This window comes from Buceros rhinoceros, unplaced genomic scaffold, assembly GCF_000710305.1.
Source record: "Buceros rhinoceros silvestris isolate BGI_N320 unplaced genomic scaffold, ASM71030v1 scaffold26211, whole genome shotgun sequence".
NCBI lineage: Eukaryota > Metazoa > Chordata > Aves > Bucerotiformes > Bucerotidae > Buceros > Buceros rhinoceros.
This window is the reverse complement of record NW_010394042.1, coordinates 6911-24131: the sequence shown is the minus strand read 5'-3', so window position 1 is coordinate 24131 and position 17221 is coordinate 6911. Positions and strand designations below refer to the sequence as shown.

The following is a 17221-nucleotide window of genomic DNA, read 5'->3' as shown; positions in this document are numbered from 1 at the left end:
TATATAAAAAGCTAGTGTAAATGCTTCCATGGTGTGGTCACAAGCTGGAAAGATGAATGCCTTTCAGCTGTTAACCATCCTGCCATTTGCAACAGGCTTTAAAAAGTCATTTTTATCCTCAGACATAATGTGAGCAGTTTTCAAAATGAGGCTGCCAACACTGACTGACGTGCTGATGGGCAGGCAGCTGGCACTGCTAACAGATGTTGTGATCGGCTGACTGAAGCAAGAGGTTACGGGCAGGATTGTTTTCTGCTCCTCCCTGAGGAGAAAAATAAGTTACACAAATATTAAACAAGTACATGCACAAGTATCCGGAACTGAATTGTGTGCATTAAATAAATACTGACATAGACTCATTTTTAGCAACAGGCTAAACGTCGTACTACGGAACGGTACGCTTGAGATGTTCACCGTAGTCTGCCTCATTTTCAAAGGCTGCGTTACACAGTAAAGACTACAGAACATACAGACCTAAAATAGTATATTTTAAAAACTACCCCTCTATGGAGATTTGTGCAAACAGTATGACATTTCACCTTTTGAAGTGTTCTTAACTTCTGTTAACTATAAAAATACTTCTGCTTTTTTGCTTGCTGAGTGTGAAAGGTGTTTTTGACAGCTGTGACACGCTTCAGTATATACGATTACAACAACGCACACGAACAACGGTACCATCCTGTGACTCATATTGTGACCTAATTCTATTTCTTAACAAGTTCTTCTCACTTCACATGTGCACACAACGCAGATGTCTAACCCAAGTCTGAGTAGGTACGTCGGTCATCCTTAAACAACCATGCTTCAACTATTCTGGTGCTGCTGTTTGCCTAACACTGGCAGACACTGCTGTTTTGTCTAACACTCACAGAATCACAAGGTCTTCACCTAAACTTTGTCTCTTCTGTTCCATGGATTCTTTCTGGTGCTGCTTTAGTGGATGCCCATTTTCTACAGTTGTTCCGTTGAGCAGCTGATCATCTTGAGAACTAATACCGAGCTGTATATCCAGAATCTCCTGCAGGAGAAATGCCCATCAATACTGTCGCTACCAGCTTTCATTTTCCTATTATGTTCCACTGCATAAAGCAGCTGGAAATGCGAGTCCTGTTGTAAGACTCCTTATTTTTATTTCATACTACTGGAATGTCTACCATAGTTTACTATAAGAAAAAGAAAAGAACAATTTTTGAAAGATGGCAGCGAATGACAACAGTAGTAAAAGCATGAGTTGCTAAGAATGATTTATCAGATGAGATACGAAGGAGGCAATAAAGACAGTGAGAGCTGTTTGAACAACTCGGGGTAGAGATTAAAGGTTCTTCTACCCATATAATGGTGATTCACAATACTACAGCACCACATCACATACCCCTGGCAGAGCAAACAGAAGCTGTAGCCACTACTGTAAACCAGTACTGGAACATACGGTGGAACATGTTCCAGATAATTTAAGTGTGCAATGCTTTGAAAAAGGGATAATTGATCCTAATGCCTGGAATGAAAGCCAGAATGTTTTACGACTGCACAGCAAAGGAGCAGATAGCACAGAAGGAACTGGGGCAGATGCACAGAACTACAAACCACCAGTGACGTAGTAGTGAGAACAAAAGAGCACTGGATTACAATCACTTAAACGACTTTACTATTAGAATCAGGTGAGCACAACATTTCATTTAAATGATCACATTCAAATGTAAACTTCCCTATAAAACGTTCTTAACTACAGCTTCAGGGCTGGAGGGGAAGGAGAAAGGAACAGAGTCTCCTTGGACAAGCCTAATGGCAGGACAGGGTAAAGAGCAAAAAGCTGAAAGGTATGACAAGGAACAGAGTGAACTAGTTTTAACTTCCAGTATATTAACCGACAGGTAACGGACTGAGGAGTCTGAGACCCCTAGCGTTAAAGTAAGGCAATGATACCACTACCAAGACTGATAACAAAAGCCTTTGCTAAACACGATCTACGAACTCACAGTGACGTTTTACAAGTTTTTTAGGAACTACAGTGACCTCTTGAGACTCACAGATTTTTGTACTTACTTCTATTTGTTCGCCTTGCCCATCAGGTTCATCGGTATCAAGGGCTGACAGCTCTAATTCGATGTCTCGATCTGGCTTTGTGTCTGCACAGTCTTCAGTATAATCAGTCTAAAAAAGAGAATTGATATGTTCGCTAAATAGAGTTGGCTTTTCACCTGCTTCACTCAACCCTCAAGTACTAAAGTGAAACCAGAAGATGCATTTCTAGGACATGACATTTCTACAATACAAAAGAGCATGTCAGGCACAGACAACACAGGATACAAAGCTAAACCTGATGAAAAGTTCTGAAACAGAGAGATAAAACAAATGCTGAAGAGGATATTTCTGTAGAGTCCATTGGCAGAATGTGTACATTGATAACATGTACAAGTAGAATGAAAAATAGTGATTGCATGACAAAGGATTGGGCATTCTTCAATGGGTGACTGGAGGAGCAATAGCACAGCAGGTGCCTCCACTTGATCTCAGGGAAACAATCGAGTGCAACAACAACAGTGACTTAACTTGCACAGAACAGTTTCTAAATATTCGGGAACGTTAATCAAGAGTTAAAACTCTTAGTTTTAAAACACATGCACTTCTGTATACACAAAAAACCTCAAAGATTTGTTTCATCCCAGTTACCCCCTTCTTTACCTCACCATTCCTCAAATCAATTTCCTTGCTTAAAAGATTTAAGGTAAGACGACTGCCTTCATCTAGACAATTCCACTTCTGTTGCATGGCTAGTGCATTTGCCTCTCTCTGGAGCAGCAACGAGTTACTCTTGGCCTATGAAAAGAAACACGCCGATTACCCACAGCTACACTTAAACCACCAACTGCCCAACAGCAAAACAAACCAGCTTACAAAAGAAGAGCTCTCTTGCCAGGTGAGTAAGTACCTATTCCTCTAATGCACAGCATTTATTTTGTTCTGTTTGCTGACATGCATCAGGCTCACCACTTTATCCTCAAAACAGCCTTACTGACATCAGTGGAACAGCTCGTATGACAGGCCTCGTGCATCATCCTAAGTGTTGCAGGACTAGCAGGACCCTGACTGATAATTTTGTAATTTGTACTATTTTCTGTAGGCTACACCAAGAAAATTTATTTAAAATCACTTTAATAAATTCCTCTGTCGTGCATCATCCTAAGTGTTGCAGGACTAGCAGGACCCTGACTGATAATTTTGTAATTTGTACTATTTTCTGTAGGCTACACCAAGAAAATTTATTTAAAATCACTTTAATAAATTCCTCTGCCCCCCCCTTTTTTTTTTTAAATAAAACCCTAAAAACCGCCACATGCTATAATATCCGATCTCACCTGCTGTAATTCAATACTCAGTAGGTCTCCAGTGCTGGAATGCTTTCTATGACCAGACAGATCTGTAACTATGAACCTGTCCCTTTAAGAGAGAGAAGGCAAAACCAGGAATTAAAAACAAGTTCTTTAAATCAAAGGCCCCATAAATTTCATTAGTCTATTGGTTAGATTTTGGATAGAAAACCAAATGACTAAGATAACACGCTCTTCATCTTGATTGGGGCTCACAGTACCCCAAGGTGTTATATGAACAAATATCCTTATTTTACGTATGGGTAAGATGTGGCAAGAAAATGAGAGAAACTGCTCAACACGGCAGATTTTGACATGACAGCTTGGCAGTACCCGACTCCAGTTCTTTGATTAGGTCTCTCAAGGGATACGTTGCTAATAATTGGGTATTATTAGCTGCATTAAGTATTAAAGACTACACGAGTTTTAACCTAGTTTTTCCAAGGCTTTATGCTAGATAGGAAAAAATCTTTTACTTTAAACTTAAAGAAGATCTATTAATAGTTCAATTTTTTTTCCCCCCACATGCAGGATTTTGAAGAACAGCAAGCTCAGAAAGTGCTTTTAACACAGAAAACAGCCCATACCGTTCCGCGTAACGTGCTGAAGAAGTAGAATCTGAGCCATAGGCACTCCATCTTGAGTCAACAGCATTGACATAAGGGACATAATCTGTAACAAATTGAGATACCAGTCATTATCTTTGCTCTTAAAGTGGGATATACAAGTATCTTAGCTCTTGGCATCCTCACTGCTGTCATACGCATGAAAAGGATGAAATGTCTGTGACGTGCTGTATTGTCGTACGAAGCCTGTACCTGATACACTGATGGGCTTAGTAGCACTTCCTTGGGAAGCAGTGGCCTGAATAGGATCTGTCGTGTGATAACCCGTGCGGGATGACCTGGAGATTGCACCCCACTTGGAGATGATCGGTCCATCGCTAAATGGGATTATAGGATCTTCTTCCTTCGCTCTTCTCTGAGTTTCAAATAAATGCACTCTCCTTTTAACATCCCCGCTGTCCAAATCCTACGCATTTAGGAGACAGAAGATACATGGACTCATTTGAGGTTATTCAGATTCGCTAGCTGGCCAATAACTTTCTGATTATTGAAGAATACAATGCTGAAAATCTGCCAACTACAGAGCCAAGACAGGCCTCAATGATTTAACTACTGCCCTTTAAAGGCAACCTGACCTCGAGAAAGCTATTGCCAGTGCCAGAAGAAATAATCTTGCTTTTCCAAGCTCGTGTTTCCAGACAGAAAAAGTTCCAGTATGTTGTAAGGTCCTTTGGTACCCTCTCCTATACTTGAGGGAGGCACAGCACCAAGGACAGCTTGGGATGAGATTTGGTTCCACTTGTTTGACAGAACATAAAGGTGACCTGCTCCACTAAAGCTAGAGCTCTCCCCGCTCCGGAGGCAAGCTGGACTCCGTGACTCAGACTATGTAGTTTTTGTTCCCTGAAGTCTTTCAGTTAGCTTGTTCTCTTTCATGGAAATTGGCTAATAAAAAACAAGGTGTATTTTATTTTCCCAGATTTCTTGCCATTAAACTGTTATTAAGGAAGAGGCAGTCTAGGAAAACAGTTCATGCAGAATCTCTGCGGGTACAAAACAGCCAAGATTAAGTTCGTGCTGACTATCTTGGGTTCAGAGTATTTCAAATCTCCTCTGAGAGTATATATTGCTCTTGGGATTAACTTCAAAGCAAAGATTTTCTGAAACAATGACATGTAACACATCTTCAAATCCTTAAAGGCCAGTGATTCGTTCATACAGGATGGACTACTGCCCTCAAGCCAAATAGGAAAGGTGTTCCTGAATGGAAACACTGCTCTGACCCGGCTACAACGACCAGTACTGGCGAGTCAGGCTGCCACTGCAACGTGCTCTGAGACTACTTGAGAGGCCTCAGAAATGGTCAGGATGTATGTGCACATATATACATTTACATAAAGAACTCGGAAGAGAGACAAACAAAATTAAGAAGTCAGAAATGTTCATCTCACTCTAATCAGAGAGCACATTTAAAATTAATACGTTTGTCACAGACTATCTACTCAAAATATTTTGGCTGCAAATTTGATTTACAGAGATCTGTTATTAGAATAGTTGTTTCAGACATCTGAGAATTTTATTGAAGGCACTGCCTTCTGTCAAAGGAAATACATTGTTTATTTACAAAACTGAGATTTTTCAAACAGCCTCAGATGTGCAGAACTACTCTAAAATACTAAGAACAGATGCTATCCACTTTCAAAAAAAAGGGCTTGTTTAACCAAACAGAAGACACTCCAGCATGTAAGCATCACTGCTCTAAAGAGAGAACGTGCAGAAAACCCCTACCATTAACACTGCATTTGAATTGGCAATCACATCCTTGGGCTCTGAGTCGATAGCATTTATACAAGAGCCAATAGTGCCACAAGACCACGGTGAGTAGTGAGAGAGATGGTCCTCCTCAAATTTAGTTCCACTCAAATCACCGACACTCTCTGAGAACTACAGAGAAGGGAATAAATAAACAGTGATTAATAAGACCAGGGAATTCGTCTTAAAATCAGAAAAGACATTTACTGCTATTTAGTTAAATTATCTCACAAGTGACTCAAGGGGTTCTAGCTGTATTCAAGACTTGACTTAGGGACGACATAACCCATTCTGTCAGGTGCAGTTGACAGCTGTCAAAGAAGGGCAAGCTTCACCACTGCAAATAACCGCCTGGCCTGCCAAGATGAGGGGTTGAAATCAGTGCCACTACATTACGGGCAGGTTTCTTCAGGCAAGTACCTACAGTAATTAAACTGAGAGGAAGCCAAGCATTTCCCTTTGGTGTACAAGCCAGTGGCAGACTGAAACATGACTTGGAACCTCCCAATCCAGATGAAAAGGACTAAATCCTGACCGGCCTTGAATGCACCCACAGGGGACTTCAGGTACACCTATCTTACGAGACCTTTTCTGAATAATCAGAGTCCAACACCTCCAATTTCATCAATGGAACTGTCAAACCACAGCAAAGAGTGCTTGGCACAGTGGTTCTCCAACTAGTTTCTTGGATGCATTTAGTTTACACATATAGGAAATAAAGTTTCCATTCTTGGTTACAGAACTTATCAGTACACAAGGGGCTACCAACTCCTTGTGCTGGTTTGGGCTGCGATAAGAGTTAATTTTCTTCAGAGTAGCTGGTATGGGGCTGTGTTTTGGATTTGTGCTGAAAACAGTGTAGATACTTCAGCGATGTTTTCATTCTCGCTGAGCAGCGCTTACACAGTGTCAAGGCCTTTTCTGCTCCTCACCCCACTCCACCAGCGAGCAGGCTGGGGGTGCACAAGCAGCTGGGAAGGGACGCAGCCAGGACAGCTGACCCCAAACGACCGAAGATCCAGACTATATGACTATATCCCACTCAGCACATAAAGCTGGGGGAAGGAGGAGGAAGGGGGCACCAGAGTGATGGCATTTGCCTTCCCAAGCCACCGTTAGGTGTGACAGGCCCTGCTCTCCTGGAGATGGCTGAACACCTGCCTGTCATGGGGAGGAACAAGTGAACTCCTTGTTTTGCTTTGCTTGCATGAGCGACTTCCTGCTTCACTTATTAAACTCTCTTTTATCTCAACCCATGAGTTTTCTTGCTTTTACTCTCCTCATTGTCTCCCCCATCCCACTGGGGGAGAGTGAGTGACCAGCTGGGTGGTGCATAGCTGCTGGCTGGAGTTAAACCATGACACCACTTTTAAGAGTGCATTTGCAGCTTGATCCAGTCTATTCATCATGTCATAATGCCATGCGCAGTATAAAAGGAAAGGTCCTTCTTAATGGAAAAGAATGATTGTTCCCTACATAAAAACCTGGCAGCTCAAAAAGCTAGTTCAATAACATTACATTTCCTTTAGTGAGAGTAAATTGAGTAACTTCACTTCTTGACCTTTATCCACAACCACATTTAGAGTCACCTTAATACTGAATTGAATGCATTTGTTACTAGGTATTACTCTCCTTTTCCTATAAGATCAAATTAATTTTATGAACAATAGATAGCAGCTAGAAAACCTTTCCTAGAAGTATTAAATGGTATCTTACAGAAACAGGAAGGGAAAATAAGTAAGTTCTTTGGCTTCCCACCTCTGTGCTGAAATCTACACTGAAGAGAGGAGAAGGTGGTGTTGGAGATGGTGTTGCTATGGGAAGGGTTGACGATACCAAAGGAGTTTTCTGCGTGTGGTACTGTGCCCATTGCTCCGGCTTCCGTCTTAATTGTTCATCATAACCAGTCTTCAAATGACCACAAGGCTCCTAGCAATAACAAATACAGGACTGTGTATCCTATCACACTCTAATCAGAAGACAAATACTTGCACAGGACACACCTGGACCTCTAAATTCTTTTGGGTCTATAACCTTCCAGTGATACTGCTTGAAGATTTTCACAAGGATTTGGAGAACCTGGCCCACGTATGGCAACTCCAATCTTAAATACATACTTAATTCAAGCAACGCGCATGGCAATTAAAGAGGCAGAGGGGCTCTGGTCCTAATGCAGATTCGAGTGGTCTATTTCACAAGTCTATTGTATTAAGGTTAAAAACAAACCAAGAACTTTGTCCAGGTCAAAGGTCTTAATCACTGTAACCCCAAATAAACAAACAGAAGAGTTCTATGCTAATTATTTACCAGTTTTTCAGTAATGACCTTCAGAACCAAGACTATGCCCTTCCCTTTCCGGCTCTCACTTACCCTTGGTAAAGGCACAGTCCTCTGTTCATTTGGAGGTTGACAAGCCACAGAGTAATACCCATCCAAAGAGTTGTATCTCTCACGTAATGATGTCTGATAGACAGATGAGTGCATCACATCCATGGGAGGTAAAGAATTGCTTCTAATAATATCGTCCCGTGGGTACATCTGCGGGCGCCAGATGCGCCTGCTGTCATAAACTGGAGCATACATTCCAGAAGGGACAGGAGGAACTGGTCCATACGGCTGCGGAGGAGGAGGTTGGTAAGGAGAATTCAGTCGATCTCGAGGGGGAAATGTACTGTAATGATCGGCATATGGCACGGAAGCAGGTGGGAGGGAGGACTCTGGAACGTTATTGGACCTCACAAAGCGAGGAACACAAGGAGCCACACCAGCTGGTACTGTTGGAGGTGGTGGATAATATCCTTAAAAATTGGAAAAAGGTATATTTAATGTAACCACAAATGACCCAGATTTTACACCTTCTAAAACTGTAAATAGTGTTGGTAAGTACCTTTAGAGAATGAAGAGTCACACTTTACAAACCAGTTACTGAGCCTATCATTTTTCTGTGAATATAATTCCATGTATGACAACCACATTTGCAGATGTAGTGCTGACCCTTTACCATTGACCCAGTCTGGAAAATGGAGTTTCTCTGCCATTGCTCCTATGTCTGTGGTATAACTATGTAAGTGAGAAGACAGCACCTTAAGCACTTCTTTATATTGGAAGTTAAAATAGTTATCTCCAAAATAAAGAGCTAAATTGATAAAAAAAGAGTAATTCCAACAGTCCATAAATAACCATTTCACACTTGGCTTGTAATTTTTTCTTTGGCAAGGATTGTCTGAGTATCTCTGCCTTTTGTTCTGAGAGCTTGTGAGTGACCTGATGCTTTAACATCTGTCTGAATACAAACACCCACACTGCAACTCCAAAAGCTGACTGAAACCTTTCAAAACCGTTTGAGAAGCACAGAGATGCAGAAGCATGCTGTGCCTCTGGGTCTGCATCCTGTTTGTGGATACCTCTCCGACCGGGCACCAGGTGAGCAAGTCTAAATAAATGCAATTAAATGCTAATAAAGGAAAAAGTAGATGAAGGACCTTGAGGTTCAAGTTCTTCTGGATGCTGAGGTACAAACTGCATAACATATAGCACACAAAGACAGGAACCACCAACACTGGCAGCAAACTAGAGGTTCCTCCTATACTTGGCAACGCACCAGATTCATATTGCATTAAGTGATGATTCAGCTGATATTTAAAAATAAAACCCAAAAATCCACAAAACTGAACAGTTATTTCTCAGCATCCAGGCTTACCTAGAGAAAAGTTCAGAGCTATTTTTGATACAGCATTCATCTCACTCACCTGTCTGCGGGTACTGCGGAACTTCATATGACAGCTGAGTCCTGGGATCTTGGAAATATTGAACATTATCAGAATGTGGAGGGTAGACAGGTACTCTAGGAACAAACGGGCTGGATTTTGGAGGCACAGAATTAACTTCTGTTCCAATATTAGGAGGACCAGCTGAGGTAGCTGCTGCCTGGCTTACAGGAGTCTTGGGTGGAGAACCAATTTTACTGGAAAGGATCACCAAGAAATCATTAAGCAGATAGTTACTTATTTCAGTCATCTGTTCGTGTACACTCCCATGTAATGTGGAAATTTGGGCCATGTCATTTCCTCTGGAATTTTATTTTTTATACCCCAAACTGACACTGTTATTATGTCTTAAGACTTTCTCCTAAGAGAACTTGAAAGTGGATATAAATATTTTGGTACGTACCCAGCAGCTTACACACCACTTTTAAGGGTATTCCGGTAAAGACAAAGGCTTTGAAACAGTTGTTTAGAGGCTCAGTGCTTCCTGGAGAACTACCAAAGTGTTCGAAGGGAAATACCCCAAACTAGAAGGTTTCCAGGATTATTAAGGGAACGAGTGTTACGCACACCCTTCTCGGTTTCAGGAAATGTTGAATTTTGAGTCCAAGCTTTTTGTTTTATTTGTATGTAATAACCCAACAGTAAGATACCAGGCTGAGAACAACAGAATAAAGAGAGAGATTTACCATTTTATCTATATTGCATGGAAGTATTCAACAGCTAAAACAATCGGTGCTGGCTCTGACAACTTGAACCCACAGCCTCTGTATAATAGTATCTGTACTGCAGTACCAGATCTTACACAACTCCACAGTCAGTGAGCACCGGTAAGCCGGGACCAGAATTTGGTATCTCCTATTTGCCATCCACAAGCTCTGTGAAAATCTAAAAGCAAAATGCTGTGCTTAGGTATATTTATGAATAAGGTTACCTACTTTTCAGGTAGTGATTCTGTAGGGGATGCAGAAACATTCTGGCCATTGGCTCCAGTCTTCCCTCCCTTCTTGGTGTTCTCCAAAGCTCTCAGGGAGGTGTCCGCGCAGCGAGGGATCAGCTGGGGAACACCACTTTCTAGATTAGCTATTCCATTAGTACTTGGCACCATCTTCCCTGTTGCCTCAGGACTTCCTATGACAGAAATTACGTTTCCTGTTGTGGTTGAGACGGTGCTATTTACGCCAACTTTATTTAGAAGGGGGAATGTTCTCACTGTTGCACTAATTTTTTTGTTCCTCAAGCGGTATCTGTAAACAAGCACATGTGCAAACACACACAAAGGACAGACAATTTAAAAAGTGCTTATTGTGAAGTTTAATGTATTTGTAAAACTGGTCAAGGAAGGGATTGAGAGGAAGATGATATCCAAAGTTACAGCATTTCAAAAACTGATCCTTATTTTCAGCAATCTGCAGATAATCAACATCTTCCTTGTATCCAAAGATCACCTCTCCTCTTACAAGATCCACTTCTGTAGTTCTTTGAAATGGTATCTGGGTGAAAACAGCTTCAAGAATGCTGACATTGCATATTGTTCAAATAATTCAATTATTCCTTAATCAATTAAAATGTAATTAACATTCTCTCTCTTGTAGGTGATATAACCAATTCCTGACAGACACTAAGCATAGATTCAGTTTCAGGAAAGGAAATTTTACTTATACGGGGCAAACTAAAAAAAACCCTGGAATTAGTTGGCAGATGTTGCTTTACTGAATCTTCAATTTCATGTGAAGTGTTGTGACTTCAAGAGATCCACAAATCCTTTCAAATGAATAAATGTATAGAAGAAGCTGCTTTCAAAATTCTATGGAGATTGCTTGAATTTAAATTAAAAAGAAAAAGAAAAAAAAGTCTCCCACACTCACTTTTCAAGCTCTTCCTGAGAATGAGCGAATGTACAGTTTGTTCCTCTCGGACACCCCCCCTGCTGTCGAAGGTCTCGGCACATACTTGTTTTATACTTGCTGTTTGGTTGTGGCTTTAAAAACAATAAAACACAAGACATTCCTCTTAGACTCTAACAGACATTTACACAGCAAAAGGCTTAAAATACACAAAACACATGCGAGATGTTTTTACATTTTACACCTTTAATCAGAAAACTAAGGGAATTTCTCACTAATGGGCTAAATGCTGGCCATAGCGTGGGGCTCAGGACAGCAAGCGCTGCCGCATCCCAGACTCAGAAATGGGAATTGCTCAAAACAAAATCACGGTATCATCAAGAAAAGGCCATAAATATTTCAAACGTACTAATTTTTTCCAAGTTGCATCTTTCAGTGAATGTACATTAAGACATACAATGCAGTGATGATCCAATATAGTTACCTGTGGAGTTTCATGGCCTTTTCTACTGTAATTCTGGATGAAATCCACCAGCCCATGGACCACAGTCTTCACAGCAACCATTGCGTTTTCCAGCTGTTCCCATGTTGGAGAGGCTGCATCTAGAATTATTAAAAGCAGGTTTATCATTCCACCAATAATTCCAGGAGTATCATAAATAAGAGTCAACTCTTCTAGTACTTCAAACACCAAGTACTAGGACAGAGCTCAGAGAGCCCTAAAGAAGAGGATATGATACACTACGTTATTTAACAGGAATTGTGAAGCCAGGAACAGAGGTTATCATCTTAATTTGCATTGCTAGATAGGAAAAATATCAAGAAACGTTTTAAAAAGCCTCATCTGCATACCTGGATTTGGATCTATGTTTGCCAGGAGCTCTAAATGAGGCCTCAGCCTGTTTAAGTTTGCAGGATCTCCCGTGCGCTGCAAGACAATTGTCAATTCTTGTACACTCTTTGCAAAGGATTCCGGAGACTGGAGCTGAAAACAAAGCGAGTGTTAGCGTGCTGCATCTTACAACTGCCAACGGCTAATCTTAGCAAGATTTTCATTATACACCTTACATCACATTTCATTAAACACAGCATGCAGTGTCTTCAGATGGCATAGAGAGAGTATCAGTGGAGAGAAATTCTCACCTCAGAATCTGCCCTATGAAGCTTCATCATAAGACACAAAAAAGGGAATTAGTGTTAAAACTACTGAAAACCAAAACATCTTCATTTGAAGAATACACTATAGTGGAGAAAAACCTTCACTCTAATTTTAATGAATATTTGATACGACTAAAGAGAAAAAGTTAACTCAAGCGGTTCTTGGATTTTTATTACAACATTTAAGTCAAATCTAATCCAATACAGGTATTAAAGTCACCCCTCTGACCAACCTTGTCAATAATGGATTGCATGTGTGATTTATGTGCCAAGTCACCATAAAGAAGGGAAGACCATTGTTCTGGCGATATTCGAAGTCCTGCTTCCATGGCAATGTGAACAATTTGAGCATCATGTTCTCTCCGCAAGGCCTCGTAACTCCGAAACTCTTCTTTAAGTTGCATCAGAGAAGAATCTTCATCCCTTTTAGTGACCTAATAAGTAGTAACAGTTAAATACGCCTCCTTTAACAACAAAATCCCCAAGTTCATCCAAAAGGAGCACAGCACCATCACAGAAGTACTGCTTCTGTACATTTAGCATATACTTTGTGTTCGTCTTGTGGGAACACAACACTGGAATCCAGGCTGAGTGCGCTGGGTCTAGCGTCCCCCTCTCACGCTAGTGCTGGGGGTAGGCAAGTTCCCAGGACTAGCATATGCTGGGATTGGATTCCAAGCTTTAAGAGCTTAGAGTGCCAGTCTGGCATGTCTGGCCATTGCCAGCTCTTACAAATCTAGATAAAGTCAAGTGATTATATTACAGCAGGGCACTTCTGCCCAAAGAAGACCAGGAGTGCCTGCAGCAAGGTTTCCTGCCTCCTTCAGGGCAGGTAATTCCCGGATGATGGGCAGAGTTAGTAATGAGGGCAGTAATTTTGGAATCTAATCCAGCTAATTCCACACGTAACCTTTTGTTCCTTTTGCAGGGAATTTTTAATACCAAGTAACTACTCCACGACAGTTCCAGGCAAAATCTTACAGTCTGCACTATTTAGGTTGGAAGAAACTGAGTTTATTTAACATTTTACAGGCAGAAGACACTAATCACTGGTCAGGTTCTCAGGAGCTGCCCTCCTTCACAGTAACAAACTTCCAATACTAGTATTTTACCTTAAAGCATGATGCTCTATACAGTAGCTGCACAACATGACCAATGCTCGTTTTTGAGGCCTGAGGAAATCTTGGTTCTAGCCTTTGCACCACAAAAAGTACCAGAACTTTTCTTGAAAGTGCAGAGCCATCTTCCAGTGCCAGTAATACAAGTTTCAGTGCCTCCTCCTGCATAGCTTCAACACACGAAAATAAAAGACAGGAAGTGAAATGTATTGCCAGAAAGCAGCAAGGCTATCACATTATTAACAGGGTATGTAGGAGCATGTGAACCATTCTGAACGTAACTCCTTATTACTTTTATCTCACTAATCCTAAGGAAAAAAAATCTCTGTAAACATTTTAAGGATTTTGCTAGTTTAGAAGAATATTTAGAAGCACCCTAAGCACAGTAAGCAAAGAGATTGTACAGGCACCTTACCTGGTCCTAGAAACTGGCATCCTCGTGCCCTGACAGCAGCCCAAAGATTGGCAGAAAGCTGCTGAGGATTTTGGTGCTGCAAGATCAGTTCTGTAACGGTTCTCTCTCCCAGCGATCGAGCTGCCCTCATAGCTCTAACCCGACCTTCTTCCTCCACCAGCTGACAATTCACCAGTGTCACAAGCTTCCTTTGCATTGGACGGCTCAGTGCACTCTGATTCAAGCTTGCAACGCCTTCAAAGAAAGACAGAAGAGGCAAACTACAGCTTCTAATCAGACAAATTATCTGAATAAGACAAACAAAAATGTCTAATAACACGTGTCTTTCTCTAGTCCTTGGACATTAGCCACAGCTATCTTCCTGTTTCTTGGGCAACTCTGCAATTCATTATCAAATAGAATTCTAATTGAAGTCTAAAACTGACATCAAACTCATCCTTTGAGGAAAGTTCAGCTTTAGTACAAAGTTAGCCCCAAGGTAATACTATTAAAAAAAAAGAATATTTTGTAAACTTAAAATAAAATTTAAAAATCAAGTGTCACAAGTGAGAATAAGCTTTTAAAGACATAAGGGAAATTTTATTAGAAAAATGAGGATTATCCCATTGACATCCACAATCCGTGCTGAAACACAATGCCGTTAAAAGCTACATCAAAATTCCGCTGTTCAGCAGAGACTCACCTTTCCCTCCACTTAATGGCTTTAAGTAGAGTGCCAAATCCTCAACACATTTCTTTGCTACTTCATAATGTTTGTTCTCTCCCACATTACTCAACTTCACTGTCTGGTGGTCAGGTACCTAACAAAATGCAAGGGGGAGGAGGGAGGAGAAGAATTACATCTACCCGACATGCCTGTGGCGGTACCACCATCACTACGATTAATTACATAACACTGCAGATGCACACTGCTTTGTGGAGCAGTGACACGGGACCCACCCGCGGTACGTGGAATGTAGTAACAAAAAGGACTCAAGATGAGGATCAGGGTGAGAAAAGATTATTTTTGTTAGTATTCAACACATTAAGAACAAACCCCAGTAACTATGGACTAATTAGAAGGTGCTTAAAAGATGAATGAAGAACACAAGATTTGAGAGGATGATCAGCGTGCAAGATTTACTACAGAGAGACAAGGGAAGTTAGAAGACAAAATTAACTGGCAAGAAAATAACATGATCAAAAGCAAAGCTAAAGAATAACGTCAGCACAATTTGGGCACATTGAAATCTTCAGAGAAAAGCTAGCAAACTCAACTTGGTGGAAAAACCTCAGAGTAACAAGGTCAGACAACGAAAATGGAGGGAGTATTAGTCACAATACAGGAAATTGTTCGGAAGACATTGTAAAAATTTAGGACACCAGGAAAACAAATGTTGTAAGGTCAAGGTAGTGACTTTACAAACTGGAAAATAAATGAAAAGAAAACATGAGCTTAAGAAACAAAACCACTTTGACATGGTGTTATTACCAATAGCTGTGTCAAGTCACGTGATAAGACATTAAAAGGCAAAGTAAAAAGCACCTTCTTATTGCATCACCCAGGTATTATAGCGAGAGTAACATGAAAAAGCGTATGAATCAGCACAAGGTGAACAGACTTATTTGGTCTCCACAAAGCGCAGTACTGATTATATAATCGCTGTTTTGCCACTGCTACGAGACAGCACAGGGAACATTCCTGGCCTGATTAGCCAGTGTCTGCAAATGCAACTGAAAAGCCATCACCATGCATATTAAAAAAAAAAAATTACACACACACTTCTGAAAGGCGGTTAACAGCTAGCTACTGTCGAATGTGTGACATTCCTCGCAGGAGTACAATGAATGAGGGCAATCTACAGCTTCACTTGTCTAATGACAATTGTGACAGATAATTGTCTGTTTCCTAACGGGTGTTTTTCTCCAGTCACAGTTCAAGAGCCTTTTTAAACCGGGGTTCAACTTACAACCAGATATTTTATGAGAAGAGGATGGTCCTGAAAATGGTGTGGTTGCCTTTAGAGCATGTATGGACATCCAAATATTACGAAGTTAAAAGTCGTACCTTTATTTTTTAAAGACTAAAACGAAGGAAAAAGGTCAGCACACGTATTGCAACTGGCATGTAAATGGTAATAACACGAAGTGGCAAAACAAAGAGCTGCTTAAATCATACCTGTGCTCCAACTAATTGGAGGAGTGCAAAGTTTACAGGAAGCACATCGATGTCTGTATTGATGGCAGTCTGGTCGAAAGGACATGCCTTGCGATGCAGCTTGTTCAGGCAGGTCTTACAGACAGTGTGAGAGCAACCTAAGCTGATGGGTTTGTGCACATTCTCATCAAACTCGTTGTAGCAGATTGGGCAGGACAGAAATTCTGTCCACTGAGCTGCCTGCACAGGCATTGTGGAAGCTGGACACTTGTTTAGCAGGCTAGCAGACCATTATTTCACTGTACTATGTTTTGGCAGCTGTAAGTGAATAACAGAGTATTTAAAACATGCTTTCTAGTAATTTAGAATAATTCTTAATTAAAAAAAAAAACCCCAAACACACCACCATTTCAATACGTTACCAAATAAAACCAAATCCTTCTGTTGAAGTACTCAAAAACCCAGCTTTGTGTTAGTTCAATAACTGCACCAAAAAAGGCTCATGAACTGAATTAAGGCAACTATCATAAGCTGGAGTTGAACTTATTCACAAAAAATGGCATTAAGGTTCTTCTCACAGGATTAAATACACCTTTAGCGTAGGAAGAGGAAGACATTTATTGGTACAGAAGGCATGAATCACAGTAACCACCTCTCACACTATCTCATCTAATTTCCAAGTTTTCCAAACCCTGGAAGCACTCCCAGGTTGTAGAACAGGCCTGAGGTGGGGAGAAGACACAGAACTTTTTTTTTGTCATAGGTGACTTAAAATGTTATTTCCATTTGCAGTGAGCAGTGCCTTCTTTCTGCAGATCTTATTCAAACTTAAACACCAAACTAAACACAGATTTGCTTTTTTCCTTAAAAGACACGTTTTCTCTTTCTGTAAAACACAAATCAATTAAAAGTTAAGAACTGTAAGAAAACACTAAAGGAACGTGAGATAGGTTTGGAGTTTTATGATTCTCTTGTGTTATTTGTCCCCTTTCTCCCAAGAACCCACTGGAGTACACGAGGGCAGAGGTCACTGTGT

The 17221-nt window shown here is 40.8% G+C and overlaps 1 protein-coding gene across 1 annotated transcript; it reads right to left on the bottom strand.

Moving 5' to 3' along the window:
* Positions 1-63: 63 nt before the first annotated feature.
* On the bottom strand, positions 64-16468 carry RC3H2 (ring finger and CCCH-type domains 2). Its single transcript, XM_010145124.1, has 20 exons — positions 16207-16468; positions 14731-14848; positions 14049-14282; positions 13628-13803; positions 12749-12949; positions 12210-12342; positions 11842-11960; positions 11379-11491; positions 10449-10757; positions 9496-9710; positions 8117-8544; positions 7505-7675; positions 5723-5878; positions 4187-4400; positions 3956-4040; positions 3357-3438; positions 2671-2817; positions 2044-2151; positions 870-1018; positions 64-262 (listed from the first exon to the last, which is right to left on the bottom strand). Exons 1-20 carry the CDS (start codon positions 16435-16437, stop codon positions 64-66), a joined length of 3588 nt encoding a protein of 1195 aa, XP_010143426.1. The 5' UTR covers positions 16438-16468.
* Between the last annotated feature and the right edge of the window lie 753 nt (positions 16469-17221).

Coding starts and splice junctions, on each gene's coding strand:
- RC3H2 (XM_010145124.1), bottom strand. CDS start 16,437: ATGCCTGTGCAGGCAGCTCAGTGGACAGAATTTCTGTCCTGCCCAATC. Junction 11,492..11,841: donor AAGGCCATGAAACTCCACAG/GTAACTATATTG, acceptor TTGTTTTTAAAG/CCACAACCAAACAGCAAGTA. Junction 8,545..9,495: donor TCCGCAGTACCCGCAGACAG/GTGAGTGAGATG, acceptor CCAATTTTTAAG/GATATTATCCACCACCTCCA.